A 15,943-nucleotide genomic window follows, 5' to 3' on the forward strand; every position below is an offset into this window, starting at 1 on the left:
ATTAGGAAGTGACTGAATACATACTCCAGGTATAATTAACTTAAGCATCTTAAGACAAAACCCTCATTCACCTAGAAATATGGAGGCTGTATCCAGTGAGCTGAGGTTAAAGTCTTGGGCATATTACTGCTCACTTACCTCTATATATGGCAACTGTAGAAGTGAGTATCTATATCAGAAATCTTAGAATTATAATATTAAATTTTGCAAATTTATCTGCAGTCCACTTATATCCTCCCATTATCGCTCATTCCAGGAACTTAAGACACTCTTCTTTGGTGGTCTCAAGAATATTTTAACGTAATTATTTTTCAAGGAAAGGAAATTTTGCTTTGAGCATTAAGACACATACATAGTTCTGCTATATTTATTAAATGGCTTCTGAAGTATTTGATTCTTGGTTGAAGATAGAAGATATCCATGTTGGTATGAAGGGAGTTATCTTCAGAAGTCTTTTTGTAAGTCTAAAATAGAAAAGATTTTTATCAAAGGACAGTAAAGGAAAATAAAACAAAGCCCATTTATTTCACATTCTGATTTGCTTAATGCTTCTATTAAGTTCACATCATGCATAAAGATCTGCTTTCACATTTGCTGAAGCCCACATTATAGGCTAAGCTAGTACAGAAGAATACAAAGGACTTAACATGGCCAGTTGGAATGGCAGCTTCAATGAGGCTTTCCAAGTTCAGAGTCATCATTGTTCATTCAGTAAGCACATATTTGAGTGTCTACTGTGAGTAGAGAGCATTATCTTAAGCACTACTCTTTAACCATCAAAAATGAAGTAGAAAGGGAGTTTGTATTTCTATAATGTTGCCAGTTTTCTATGGTATGTATCAATCTCTTGAATAATATTCATTACTGATTTTTTTTCCTTTTGGCTTACACACATGCTCAAGGAGACACAATATGTCTCCTGCTCAAATGACTCTGACACTGCTATCCTCTTAGCACCTCCTTCTAGTTCTCAGATCCAGCAGGATTTTATCAGTTCCCTACTGTGTTTGACACTTGATACATCTCCTTGAAACTTGCCTTTCATTTGGCTTGTGACACTTTTACTTTCATCTTTCATCTCTCCAACTTCCAAAAAATCATTTCTAAGTCCCAAGGATGGCTCCAGTATTTGCACTTTTTGGAGATCTCCAATGCTGTCCTAATGCTAATAGCTCAGCTGACCTCTCGGGCTCTAGTCTATCCCCCACCTCTCCTCAGATACACTGTTGCTAGATTTATTTTTCTAGATAAAACTACAAATCATGACACTCCCTTTCTCAATCACCTTGAATAGCTTCCCTGTCCCATTTGAATTAAACTCTCAAGACTGGAATTCAAGGCTGTCTATACTCTGGCTTCAGACTGTCTCTTCAGATTTCCATCCCATCACTTCCTCACACATCTTATTCCTGATTAGCTGTACTACTCGATGGCCTCTAAAGTGATCTGATACTTTCCCTGCCTCTATGCCTTTGTTCCTTCAAGAGGGAACAACCTGTCTCCTTTTTCCACTCATGTACTTTTATTTCATCAGATCTCTGCTCGCAGAAATCCTACTCATATCTCAAGGCATGGTATATTGGCACTGGGGATGAGAATTTGTACAGCAGTTCACTGAAAAGAGTTCGAATACCATCCTTTTCATAAAAAATCTTCTTAGGTTATCTCAGTCAGATAAGATCTCTTTCTTAGCATTTTGTACTTTGTTTTATACCAGTTAGTGCTCTCTAAAGGTAGGGAGCTATGGTATGGAATTCATCTTTGTATTATTTATCTTTGTTTCCCTTGTAGTACTGTCACACAGAAGGTTGTTATATGAGTATGTGCTGAACTGAATTAAGGGGCTTCAGTATTCAGAATACTGAGGATAATAAGATAAATTAATAACTTTGTGGGATGGCAAAGACTAGAGCTCTAAAAATTGTTCACTGCCCATACTAAGATCTAAATATCTAAAAGGGAAAGGTGTAGAGCCTTACCACTCTTCTTGAGAAGTTCTCCTTTTCGGGATTTATCCAGGTTTTCAAGAAACTGTTCAAAAACTTTTACAAAAGGAGCTAGACTGGTCTTCTTGTAATCTAAATTATGAAGACCATGCATTATAATTAGCATTTTGACAGCAAGAATAACATTAAAGTATAACTTTTAAGTTTCTTGTAAGAATTCTTTAGAATAGTGGTGTCCAATAGAAGTATGAGACTTGTAATTTTAAACATTCTAGTAGCCACATTAAAAAGGTGAAATTAATTTTAACAGTATATTTAACCCAGTAGATCTAAAATATCACTTCAACATGTGATAAACATTGAAATATTTTACATTCTCTTTCCTTCTAAGTCTTTGAAATTTAGTATTTTGTACTTAAAGTACATCTCAATTTAAACACCATATTATCATTAGAAACACTTGATCTATGTTTAGATTTAAATTATATAATATACAGTTGAAAAGGTAGGATACACACACACACACACACACACACACACACACAATACAAAACAATACATAATTAAAGGCCAAACAGGCATATGGATAATAACAAGTCCAAAGATTGACCAATGAAAGTTGACTGAAGTGGCTGTGAACTGGGTCTTAGAAAAGAGATATAATTAGATAATCAGACAAGAGAGTGGAGAACATTCTAGGATTTGGGAAGTAGAAGAGAAGGAGCAAATGATACTAATTTGAAAAAGGGCAAAGGTTTAGAATCACAGAAACTAAAGAAATCATAAGGAACTTATATATCATCTATTCCAGCCTCCCACCACCTCTAACACATTTCTGATTTACTGATGGCTACTAGCCTTTATGAACACTTGAAATGATAGGCAGGTCAGTTTATTTTTGAACATTTTTATTTATTAGAAAATTCCTCCTTATAGGGAACCAAAACTTGCTTTTTAAAACCTCTGAACATACAAAAATGAACATATGTATACTTATGTATGACTGAAGTACTGTGCTGTACACTAGAAATTGACACAACATAGTAAACTGACTATACCTCAATTAAAAAAAAATCTTCATCCTCTTGAATAGCAACTGCTTTTTTCTTTTCTAGCACTCATTTCTAAAAATGAGTACTTCCATTGTTACTTAGAAATCTAAGGCCATTCTTCCTAGTTCTATGGGTTGTTTTTTTTTTTGTGGGGGGTGGGGTAGTAGGAAGGGGTCTGAAAGCTCTTAAGATCTTCTGTTAATTCTTAGTGTTAAATTTCAAAATGCTGTGCCTTGGTGTAAGTCTGTTTTATTATGCTGAGCCCTTTCAATAAAGGGCTGATTTCTGGGATATTTTCCTATATAATTTTGACAATTTTTCCACCCTGTTTTATTTATTTATTTTCCTGAAACTCCTGTAGTCAGATATTAGATATCCTGAACCAGCCTTCAATTTATCTTTTTCCTCCTTAAAACCACAACAAACTTGTCTCTTTTGTACTTTCTAGGAAATCTCAACTTTTCTTTTCCAGCTCTTCCACTGAACTTTTCATTCTAATGATTATCTTTTTGATTTCTAAGACCTCTTTCTTCTTCTCTGAGTGTTCCTTTTTCATACCATTCTGACCTTGCTTCAAGGATACACTATCTTCTCTTGTTCTTTGAGGATATTAGTGTTTTTAAAAAAGGTTTCCTTTGTTCCTTGCACTGCCTGTTTTCCCTGAGTTCCTTTTTCCAGTTTATTATGACTTTTTTAGTTAGAGACTTTTTTCCATTATTTTAAACAGAATGCTTGTAAATCACTCTACAGACATTGATGGTGGAACGTACTATATTTAGGTATTATGGTAGAGCTGGAATATACGAAGTGAAAGGTCGTTCAGAGATCTGCACTGTTCATTATAGTAGTTACCAGCCACATGAAGCTATTAAAATTAAAATTAAATGAAATAAAACATCTAATTCTCACATTTCAGGTGCTCAAAAGCCACATGTGGCTAGTGATGATCATTTGGGCAGTGCGTAACATTTCCATCGTCACATAAAGCACTATTGGATTCTATCGCTATAGAGCGTCTCTTGGTGTTGGTGTAAGAAGATCTGACTTCCATGAACAGGAAATTTTGTATTCCTAGCTCCTTCAAATTCTTGAATATACAATTCAATCACAGTTTAGACATATATTTAACATAACACTCATGTGGATGTAAAAACAAAGAACAGAACAGAAGTATTGCATACAGTTAAATAGCTGCTGAATCTAAGACTGTGAGAGTCAAATAACTATCGATACCAATCAACAATTTAATCTTACAGTATGGATCCAGATGTTACTTAGTAAATATCTGTTGGATTCAACAGCACCATTTGGGCAATTGATAAATAACAGAAACATTGCTGTAACATTATTTGTTACTGAGCTGGTTTCAGGATAAACATTGATCCATTTTGGGCTGAATCCAAGAAGAATCCATTGCTGGAGTGACAGAAGGATGTCCTTATAAAAAGCTTATGTTAAAGTGAGACTTCAATATGTTAACCTACCTCTGGTTCTACGTTTGATATCTGATTCAGCTCCATTCTCTTTTTCGTCTTCATTAGTGGTAATGGCATCCAATTCATGGCAGATGGAACTACAAATAATAGAATAAGAGAATTTTAAAGTTGGTTCTTGGTCAGCATTACTCAGTGTATGATAGCACATGAATCCTACAAGATTTTATGTGAAAAAATTATGTGGCCAACTAAATTTTGGAGATTCCAAAAACCACAGTCTCTTCTTTGAGTTTTCCGTGCATATTAGCATATTAAAGACTGGGAAAGACAGTAAAGAACTTTTAATCTGTTTAAGTCAGCATTTCCCAAACTTATTTGAACTTAAAATCTTTTTGTTTTTGCATAACAGCAGCTGAAAAACTTGTGTTCTGTGGAACTTACTGTGAAATGTTGCTCTGCTAGGGCATCAGCATATAGCCTCAGATAAGCTGCCTCTCTGGGAGGGATTTCATTGTATATATTGCAAATTTAGAACAATAATCACAAAGGAGTGATCAATGATTTGGAACATACCTTATGGTTGGAACAGTAAACGGATCAAACTGATCCACTTTCTGTAAATCAATAGGCACAGAAATGCGACCTGTGAGAACCAAAAGTTATAAATTGATGACTGTGAGATACAACTCATTATAGGCTGTCTCCTATGAATTATTTTTGGCTAAAATTTTAATCTAAGGCTTAGAAAGAGAGTTAGACTTATCTGTTAAGTACAATATTTAGAAATATAAATTAAAAGTATTTTCACATTAACTATGCCTTTTATTTCTCTCAACAAAATACCAAAAAAATAGGTGTGAAAGTCTGTTGAGATTTAACCTACTTGCTCTTATTTCTATTTTTATTTCTATCTTTCTCTTCCCTATATCCTCCTGTATTTAAGTACAGAACAATCTCAAATTTAGTGAGTCCTGAAAATGGAACAGAATAGATGGAAATAATTCATTTCATTACTTTGATTTATTTGCTGAGATCAAAACAGACACCTATATGTTGGACATCTTTGGAAATAAAATAGATGACATTGTATTACCCTTTTACAGTATCTACAACTGGGGCACCACACAAAATTCACCATATTTCAAAAATGAGATAATGAGTTTAAAGAATGCCAGGTGACTAACAAATAAAATAATAAGGGAATTGGGAGCTACTGTTTGAAGACAGAGTAAAAAGACTGCAGCTATTTAATGAGAAAAGGATATAATAAAAATGTACACACTTATGAATGAATGTAATTATTTACCCAAACCTTGAATATTAGAATAAGGGGATACTCACTGAAGCTTTAAAATTAAGCTTAAAACAAATATTAAGAGAATATCTAAAAGAAATGTGAAAGAGGAAAAGCTACGCCTATTGAAAAAGAACTGAGGGAAGCAGCATAGTGAAAAACACACAGAACGCTGAGTTTTAAGACCTGAACTCTGCTCCTAGCGCTGACACAACTTGTTTTAAGACTGTGGACAAGTCATTTCTTGGGTCAGTGTTTTCTCATTTGTACAATGAGAGCTGTTGTTCTGTGATTTCTAAGATCCTCTCCAACTCTAAAATGGAGCCTCAGAAACCCAGCTGCAAATTATTTACATACTGGAAACTCATCTGGTAGCTACTAATCGACAACTGAAAAATAAGTTAACAGGTATTAGCTGACAGAATAATTCTTCAACCTTTACTATTTCAGACATTCACCCCCAGTGACATGCTTTAAAAAAAAAACTTTGATTTTTCTTTTAGTTTTCCTTACTTCCTTTACATAGTACCTGTTTTAGGATGAACACTAAAAGGGCTCTTCAATAAATGATTGATTCCTTTGCTAACATTGACATCCAGTCGTGGAAAACAGTACTGGAGCATGATCTCCCACTCAAGCCAGGGTCCACATTTGTCATTTTTGTTGTTACTCTGAAAACAGATGCAAATCCAACATGAGGAGCAGTAGGAACTTTTGAGGATTTCGTTAAAGTGGTTAAAATATGACCTTCAACCATCTTTAACTTACTTAGCAAAATAATCAGAATTTGATAAAGAATTGTATTATTGTATTTGTAATACAGATTTCAGTGGATTATACCTGATATTTGCTGATTGCTTTTTTCAAATGCTCCCAACGCTGAAGTGAATTGTGATCCTTTTGAAAGTTCTGTTGAAGTTTATCATGCATTGGTGATGGGTCATTAAGGAACATACTCATTTAGGGCACATCAATGAACAGCTTATTTTCATATGCATTACCACAAAGATGTCTAAAGTTTAAAGTAATCAGTGTTTTGTAAAATGCAAATATTAAACACATATCCTTAAAAACATTCCCTGTAAGAATATATTAGTGATATAATAGAAAGAATGCCAAAAATAACTATATGGTTTAAGGTAAAACCATTCCCTAGTCTGTACATATTTTGATGATGATTCAGTATCCTTTAAATAGTCGTTAATTTTAGGAGGATCAACTTCCAAAATGAGGAAGTTTATTTACAAAATGGCCTCACTTCTTATTGTATTCCAGACTAGAGATAATAAAAATGCAGAATATAGATGTTTTGTATAAAAAAGATTAAACATAAGAATAAGTATATGGGAAAATGCAGGCAGAACATACTTATAACAGCATAGATCAATACAATTAGCTCTCATAGAAATGGTTTTGGGAAAGGATATTTTCAGGAACAAGGGCTAAAATCTTATCCCAGCTTTCTTTATTTCCAAGAATATCTTGATCAACCAAGGCATATCTTTCAAAGTCTCTTTCAATTATGTTTATAGATTTTCTGTAGGAAAAACAACAGTCCCAACACTCTTAGCCACATATACGCCACATAGCTTGCTTCAGCATCTCAACAATTATATGGTGCTTAGCAACTTGCAAATAGACTTCACATTTACCGTATCATTTAATCTTTGCCACAACTCTGTAAGATAGATGGAGTGGACTTCATTCTCCCCACCAAACTGATAAGAAACAGAGGTTCTGATATTTTGTCAGGGTTGTATTAAAGTGGCAGAATATGGGTTCTTACTCCTAATGCAGTGCTCTTTCCATTACCCCAGAGGAGTAGTGAATTCAGTGGAAAGAGTATGGTTTTTGGAGTCAGGCAGACTAGGACGTGAATCGGAATTTAAAAATTACTTATGTGAAGCCAAGCAAATTACACAATCTCTCCAAATCTCGCTTTCCTCATCTGTAAGTGGAGATACCATCATGTCCCTCATGAGGTTGTCGTGGAAACCAATGAGAACATTTATGAAGCATGTATCATGAATACTGGAGCATAAAACAGAGACTCAATTAACTCTACCCATTATTACTGTAAAATGCTACCCCAGCAGGGAAAATTGATAAGGTAATTCCAAAAGCACATGCAGGTAAATCAGACACAAGTTAAACTGCATGGAGTCTTTTCCGACAGACCTGACAAAAGGGTGAATTTTTTCACTTAGGTGAACTTTCTTTTTAACATCTTGACCACCCTGAAAAACAAGCCATCAAAAGAGAACTTCATGTAAATTATATAACATAAGTGAATGAAATAATTAAAAATTTCTTTAACATGTTCCAAGATATTAATTAAATTCTGTGAAAGTATAGAACCTTGGGTGCTATTTTATATGGTCTCAATAGCTGTAACTTTCTGGGTTAACTCTACTTGACATACTTGAACCAGAACATGCTCCTAGAGAATGTCATTCTAAGTGAAGTAAGCCAGAAAGAGAAAGAAAAATACCATATGAGATCGCTCATATGTGGAATCTAAAAAACATAAACAAAAACAAACAAACAAAAACAAAGCATAAATACAGGACAGAAATAGACTCATGGACAGAGAATACAGACTTGTGGTTACCAGGTGGGTAGAGGGTGGGAAGGGATAGACTGGGATTTCAAAATTGTAGAATAGATAAACAAGATTACACTGTATAGCACAGGGAAATATACACAAAATGTTATGATAAATCACAGAGAAAAAAATGTGACAATGAATGTGTATATGTCCATGAATGACTGAAAAATTGTGCTGAACACTAGAATTTGACACAACATTGTAAAATGATTATAAATCAATAAAAAATGTTAAAAAAAAGTAGCTACTATGATTTTAATTGACCTACTGATAAAACATCTACTCTGAAATGTGGATGCTATAAAAGATAGTTCAATTTTGTTACCAAACATACCAGTCTTGGTAATATCTAGCAAACAAAGAACTGTAAATTGTCATTAGGACCTTACCTTTACAAGACTCAAATATTCAACTATCCCAGAACGTACTGCAGAGGACAGTTTTCTGACTGATTCATCACAGACCCAACAATGAACACCTCTCCTTCCGGAATATACCCAGAGACGATGCTTAAATCCAAAGTCCTCTGAGGAGGGGAGAAATAATAGGTTTTAAAACAAATATATAAACTTCTGGTTCCTGCTTACTTCCTTAGCTTCATTTTTTCACCTCCTATCCACATGTACTTAGCTTAAGTAGACTACCACTGACCCTTGAACAAACTGGGGGGTTTAGATGCCAACCCTCTGCAGATGAAAATCTGTGTATAACTTAGAGTAGGCCCTCCATAGAAACAGTTGCTCTGCACCAGCAGATCCTCTTTATTCTCGTTCTATATCCGTGGACTCAACCATCTGTGGATCATGCAGTACTCTAGTACTTACTATTGAAAAAAAATCTGTAATACGTGGACCCGTGCAGTTCAAACCCATTGCTGTTCAAAGATCAACTGTACGTTACTTGTAGCTCTTGCCTTCAGCTATTTACCTATCCTGGTCTCTCTGCTAAGAATTTCTTCCTGCCCGAGTACTTTCATTTCTCTCTCTGACCAACTGCCAGATATATCTTCAAAGACCTAGTCTAGGGATATTAAGAGTTGATAATTTTAAAGTGTTTAGAACAGAGCCTGGCACATAATAAGCCCCTATATAAGCGTTAGCTATTATCATCATCATCATCCTTTCATCACCTCTTCTAGGAAGCCTTTTCTGATCTAATCTCTTCCCATTCCAGTATGTACTCCTGCTGTTCTATATTCCTATAGCAGCCTGTGCATAATAACACAAATGTAACCCTCAATTTTCTTATTTGTTTCCTCCTCAGATCGCATAACCTACGTGAGGTAAGAATTATCTTTCACTGTTTCCCTCATCTGGGACAGTACCAAGCATACTGAGTTGCTCAAGAGATAAATGAGTTGGGGAAAAACTCAGTGATCTGATCAATAGCTTTACTGAAGTTTCAAGTACAACTTTATTCTAATCTTTCATTTTCCTATCACGTTTCAAAGAAACATGTTAGATACTTATGAGATTTGATTATAAAATGGTACAGATAGACTAATATTCAGCAAAAAACAGATTCTTGCATTTGACCCCACTCAGACACCGTCAATACTTGCCTTTCAATGCTCGGTCGATGATGTGTATGGCCATCGTCATGAGGGTCCAGCACTTAGAACATATGTCTGCAGAACTGGAACAGAATCATCATTACCTACTGTCATATTATCCAACCTACCAGTAAACCATGCGAAACTCACCTACAACATCTCCTCACATCGTCATAGTCTGTCATGTCAATGTCAAATACCAGTTCTTTTTCCTGAGCCTGGAAAGCTCCCAGCTTCACTGTATTGTGCTGATTGGGCTACAAGTACAAAATATCAGTCAGTTTGTATAAGAAGTGCCATGCTGCCAAATATGCTTATCTTCTTCCCACACGGAAAAAGTGGCCAAAGAGAAGTGAAGAAATCATATAATGCTAAGTCCATGTCAGGTGAAGCTCATTCATTCAGATCCTATACATCCAGAAATGATGACAGTGTAACTTTCATCTACTTAAAAAAAAGGGTTTGATAAATACATGTTACCATAAATATTTAGTTTTTTCTTGTTCTACTGAGATATAATTGACATATGACATTGTATAATAAATATTTGTTGATCTATAGAAATCATAATAAAGATTTTTTAGGTTTCTGACATGGAAAAGTACATACAAATAATTAATGACCTATTACAAGGTGTTTTGAAGACCTTTAATTGTTATTGGGCATATAAGTAATAAAAATGTATTTAAAAAGTTTCAATAATTCAAAGAGATCTCCCCAGTTAGTTTGGCTCAAACTGTAAGTAACCTCCTTTGAGGCTATGGACTACTAGGTAAAGAAGGCGGACTGAATACAAATACTTGGTTCTTTCCATATCTGTGCAAAAATAACAGGTTCATTAAATTAATAAATATATTAATTAATTAAAGAAAGGCACAAACTTTTTAAAAAAGAACCAGAGAGGAGACAATACCAGAATTTTTATAAGGAGGCCTATAAAAGCTAAATTTTCAGCTCTCAGTAAAGAAAGATTAAGAAGCAACCCAATTTACATCTCAGCATCCCTAAAAGTCTCAGGAATAAGTTAACAACTGGTATCTCTGCAGCTGGGATTAAAAATAGGAGGATTGGTTAAAAATCTATTTATGAAGCAGTTAGTTCCCATAATCCTACACTTACTCTGCAGAGGCAGGTGACTATACCTCCATTTCCCTGGCAAAGACACCTGAATTATTATCTGGAGAGCATAAACAGATGGTCTCTGAACTGAGGGAACAACAGGCACAGCTGAAGAAGGTTGTATTGTACTGCTACTCAGGGGATTAATTAGACATTTATGTGTAGAATGTTGAGCTCCAGCCTTCTCCTCTATACCCTTCCACTGCCACCCCAGGCAGGAGACAGAAGATTCCTTTCTGAAGGCTCTGACTGGGTGTGTCAGGCACTATTATAGGCTCTAGGAATAGATCAGTGATCAAAACAAAGATCTCTGTATCAGTGGAGTTTTCATTCTAACAAAGATCTAGGGAAACTGACATCAGAGCTTGTCTCCCCAATAAAATGGTCCAGCCAGATCACTCTATAAATCTCAGCCATGTATACAGAGCTTCCAATCAGCTTTTTAGTACTCTATTTTTTTTAACATTTTTTATTGAGTTATAATCATTTTACAATGTTGTGTCAAATTCCAGTGTAGAGCACAATTTTTCAGTTATACATGAACATACATATATTCATTGTCACATTTTTTTCTCTGTGAGCTACCATAAGATCTTGTATATATTTCCCAGTACTCTATTCTTAAATATAAGCCACAAGCAAGAAATTACCAGACATACAAGGAAAGCCTCTGATATAAAAGAGGAAACAGAAAAAAAGCAACTTAGAGAAAACAGACTGTGTAACAAAAGAAAAATTAAAAAACTATCATTGATATCCTCAGTGAGATAAGACATACCAATGAGAAAAGTACAGAATGCTTTAAAAAAAAAAGTTCTTGGAAATTAAAATATAATAGCCGAAATGGAAACCCAAGGAAATTCTCCAGAAAGTAGAGAAAATGGAAATAGAAAATAGGAAGAAAAATATGGAATTAGAGGACCAGGCTAAGACATAACATCTGACTTTAGGGTTTTTAGAGAGACAAGAGAAAATAAGTAGGAAAAATTATATTCAAAATAAAAAGGAGAGGGGAGGGTACAGTTCAGTGGTAGAGTGTGTATTTAGCATGCCTAAAGTCCTGGGTTCAATCCTCAGTACTTCCATTTGAAAAAATAGTAAAACAAAATAAAAAAACCTAATTACCTCCTCCCCCTAAAAATTTAAGAATAAATAAAGTAAGATTTAAAAATAAATTTAAAAAAAAGCTTAAAAAAAAAAGAGAGAGCCTTAAAAATAAATAAATCAATAAAAAGGAATATTTCCCAGGATTGAACGACACAAGCTCATGATCATAAAGGCCCATCAGTTATCCAGCACAACAGATGAAAAAAGATGTACACCAAGGAACACCACTGTGGAATCATAGAACGCTAGGGACAGAGGGGATAGACAGAAAATTCTAAGAGCTTCCAGGTCCAACACAGTGGGACAAGAATCAGAATGGCATTAGTCTTCTTAACAGCAATACTAGAAACTGGAAGACAATGTAGCAGTGTCTTCAAAATTCTGACGGAAAATGATTTACAAACTCAACCATTAGTTAAGAATAAAGGTAGAATGAAGACATTTTCCAGATGAAGAAGATGTCAAATATCTTGTCTTCCATGCACCTTTTCTTAGGAAGCTCCTCAAGGATGTGCACCACCAAAACAAGAGCATAAACCAAAAAGGGAACGTAGGATCTAGGCAACAAGAGATCATAGGAGAGAGGTGAAAGGAAACCAAGGTGACTATAAGATCATATTTACCCTTCAGGCTTAGAGAGCAATCAATCCAGACTGGAAGTCAGAAGGCAGCAGGAGAAATTTCTTCAGGATAAAACTGACAAATTACCTGACGGGTCTGAATACATCAGGAGATTTAGACAATTGGCAGAGTTTGGGGTTGAATTAGTGATCTAACCCTAATTCTTAATCTAACAAACATACTAGGAGCATGTGGGAATAGGAAGGTTCTATGTGTGGTGAGGGTAGGGGGTAAGATTAAAAAAACCCCTAAATCCTCATCTGCTAGAGTAGAAAGTTAGTAGACAATGCTTAAAATTGAAGAAATTTTATTTATTATTGTTTTTTTGGGGGGAGGTAATTAGGTCTATTTAATTAATTACTTCTTAATGGAGGTACTGGGGATTGAACCCAAGACCTCATGCATGCTGAGCATGCACTCTACCACTTGAGCTATACACTTCCCTGAAAATGGAAGAAATATAAGCATGTTATTTAGAGACATGGAGGAAAATATCTTAAAAATTAACTAAAAGAAAGTGGTTGCCTCCGGCCAGAAACTAGGGGAAGAGTAGGAGACCTTAAAAAAAAAAGCCTAATTAATAGAAGTAGTTGATTTTGTAAACTATGTGCATATATAACTGATAAAAATCATAAAAAAAATACACAGAAAAGGTCTATAGATGCCTCTGTCTGGGCCCAATAAAAAAAACGAGAATTTTCCCCTCTTCAGTGTTAGGGGAAAGTTGCAGAGTGACACCTTGGCTGGTCTATAGACACTTCAGTTTTAACCTCCACCCCTAAAAAAGTAACTGTTCCAAAGCATTTTTCCTGCCTGCCTTTTCTCCTTTTTCTCATCTGTTCTCCTCTTCCCCTGAGTCAGAAAACCCAGGTTCAGGTCCCATCTCCCTTGTTTAGAAACTGTGTGGCCTAGGGCATATTTATTAAAAGTTCTCCAGTCTTGTTTTTCCCTTTGTAAAAAGAATAATGAGGATGGATATGAAAAACAAGTTATACAACATAAGAAAAAGCTCCATAGAAAAGCCATTATTCCACGTGTGTATTTTTCCTCCTTGTGTGTATCTTTAAGAAGAGGAAGAGGGTGATTTTGGTATGTTCATTCATTCAACAGATATTGAATGTATTCTAGGTATTCTAGGCACTTAGAGTATATCAGTGAGAGGCGGGGGTAGGAGGAATTGCAGGCTGCAACAGGCCTTATTGAGTAAGGACTTGAAGGAGGTGAGGGAATGAACCAAGAAGATATTTGGGGAAATGGGTTTTAGGCAGTGGAAACTGAGCAAGGGCCAGTGTGGCAGGAGCGGAATGAGTGAGGGGGACAGAGGGTCATTTATTGAGTGAAATGGGGAGCCACTGGAGAATGGTTTTGAGCAGAGGAATCACAACAATCTTACTTGTTTTAAGAGTCCTTCTGGCTGCTGTGTTGAGAATAGAGTCTAGGGGTCCACAGGGGCAAATTGTTAGGAAGTTTTTACAGTATTTCAGATGAGAGATGATGATGATGGTAGTAGCACTGGTAGCAGTGGTTGGATTTTAGATATTATGGTAGAGCTAAAAGAGATTTCCTAATGAAACAGATACAGGTATGAGAGAAGTAGAGGAATCAAGAACGACTCTCTCCAATGCTGGGAGAAAATGTAATTCTTTCCCTTAAATCATGCTGACTTCCTCATTTAGTCTTTTAGTCAGATACTCAATTTTTTTGTCCTTGTAAGAATACAGTTCACTTCCGAATGATTTCCATTCAGTAATGTACAGTACCAAAGAACAAAAAAATTACAATCTACTTGCAAAAACAGTTAAAGAGTGGCTCTTCAACTAGAAAAAACTCTTAAAATTTATCTCAAAATACCCGGGACACCATTCCATTCTTAGTTTAAAAAACAACAAACGACATTAAAAAAAAAAAACAAAACAGATTTCTTACTCTGTGCGAATATACCGCGCCTATATCAATCTTATATGGATTCATTTTCTGCATCTCCTTTTCCAGATCACTCTGGTTGTTGAAGGACTGGTAGCGAATGTAAATATCATCTTTCAATGTGAATGAAAATTCACGGTGTTGAAAGTAATTCTTTACCACTGCAAAATAAATGTACATTTTAAAGTTAATTTAGTACTTTATCCAGCTCAGAGCATTAAAACATTAACTACTGAGAAGATATTTTTAATGAGCTCTCCGTGCCCAACACTGTGCTACATGTTTAAAACAAACAGAAGACAAGAGCTCGTCCCTACTTCGAAGTTTACCATCCCGCATCTAATAGGAAAAAATAAAAATGAGGAAACAGGTGCTGAAATATTTTCAATATGTAATACCACGTCTCTTGGTGGGCACTAAAGAGTTCAGCTGGGAAGAGTTAAGGACCTCTTCTCTTCTGGGAGCTGCCCCTCTGACCCTGATACAGATCACGCGTCTGCAGCTTCCTGCTACGACGCAGTAACTTCCCATGGCTCAGACACCGCGGCAGGTAAACACTGCACCTACTAGGTCGTGGTAGGAGCAGCGGCTCTGCCTTTCAATGCGTGGCGCAGACTGCTCATTACATCCTCTCGGCTTATTTACACCTCGGAGGTGGTGGGGAGGGCTCGAGATAACGCACAATGCCTGGCGCACAGGAGGCACTTCATACTGTCATCCCAAGTTTCCCTCCCGGAATCTCCTTATACTCCCCTCGCGACCCACTACTCCCCCCCGCCCCCACTCCCGCTCCCGGCCTCCATCACCTCCGCCATAGTTGAGCCAGCGATAGTACTGGGCGTAGGGAAAGAGCCTCCGATAATAAAGCTTAAGCAGCTCGGGCAGCTCGGCTGGATCAAAAGTCTCCATGAAGCGCGGAATTCAACTCAAGTAACAATACCGCAAGAATTGGCGGGAACCACGCAGCCCGAGCCCCCGCCACTGCGCAGGCGCGTCGTGGTCGCGGCCCGCGGTTTGCAGGGGCCGCTGGGAATCGTAGTTCCCATTTGGAGACCGGCCTGAGCGTGAGAGGCGCTCCCGGGGTCTCCGCCCACCCGCTTCCACACTAGGTCCACCGCTCCCGTCGTCAGAAAGAGGGCGCGTTCGTTCCTGGAAGATCTGCGGAAAGGTGAACCTAGAGTATATTGATTTAGGTTATAAGATGAAGTAAAAAAGATGTTCTCCACTAACTTTATGACTGTTTTAGAAAAAACATATTCAAACATTGTTAACCAATACCTGTTTA

At 36.3% G+C, this 15,943-nt stretch overlaps 1 protein-coding gene across 1 annotated transcript; it reads right to left on the reverse strand.

Annotated features, from left to right (window-relative positions):
- Window positions 1–353: 353 nt before the first annotated feature.
- Window positions 354–15,639, reverse strand: LOC140700010 (DNA primase small subunit-like). The gene is made up of 13 exons (XM_072972470.1): window positions 15,465–15,639; window positions 14,662–14,819; window positions 10,039–10,145; window positions 9,898–9,971; window positions 8,726–8,862; window positions 7,907–7,965; window positions 7,156–7,265; window positions 6,569–6,660; window positions 6,258–6,399; window positions 5,008–5,077; window positions 4,483–4,571; window positions 1,980–2,078; window positions 354–464 (listed from the first exon to the last, which is right to left on the reverse strand). Exons 1-13 carry the CDS (start codon window positions 15,565–15,567, stop codon window positions 445–447), a joined length of 1,260 nt encoding a protein of 419 aa, XP_072828571.1. The 5' UTR covers window positions 15,568–15,639; the 3' UTR covers window positions 354–444.
- Window positions 15,640–15,943: the final 304 nt, after the last annotated feature.

This window comes from Vicugna pacos, chromosome 12, assembly GCF_048564905.1.
Source record: "Vicugna pacos chromosome 12, VicPac4, whole genome shotgun sequence".
NCBI classification, from domain to species: Eukaryota; Metazoa; Chordata; class Mammalia; order Artiodactyla; family Camelidae; genus Vicugna; species Vicugna pacos.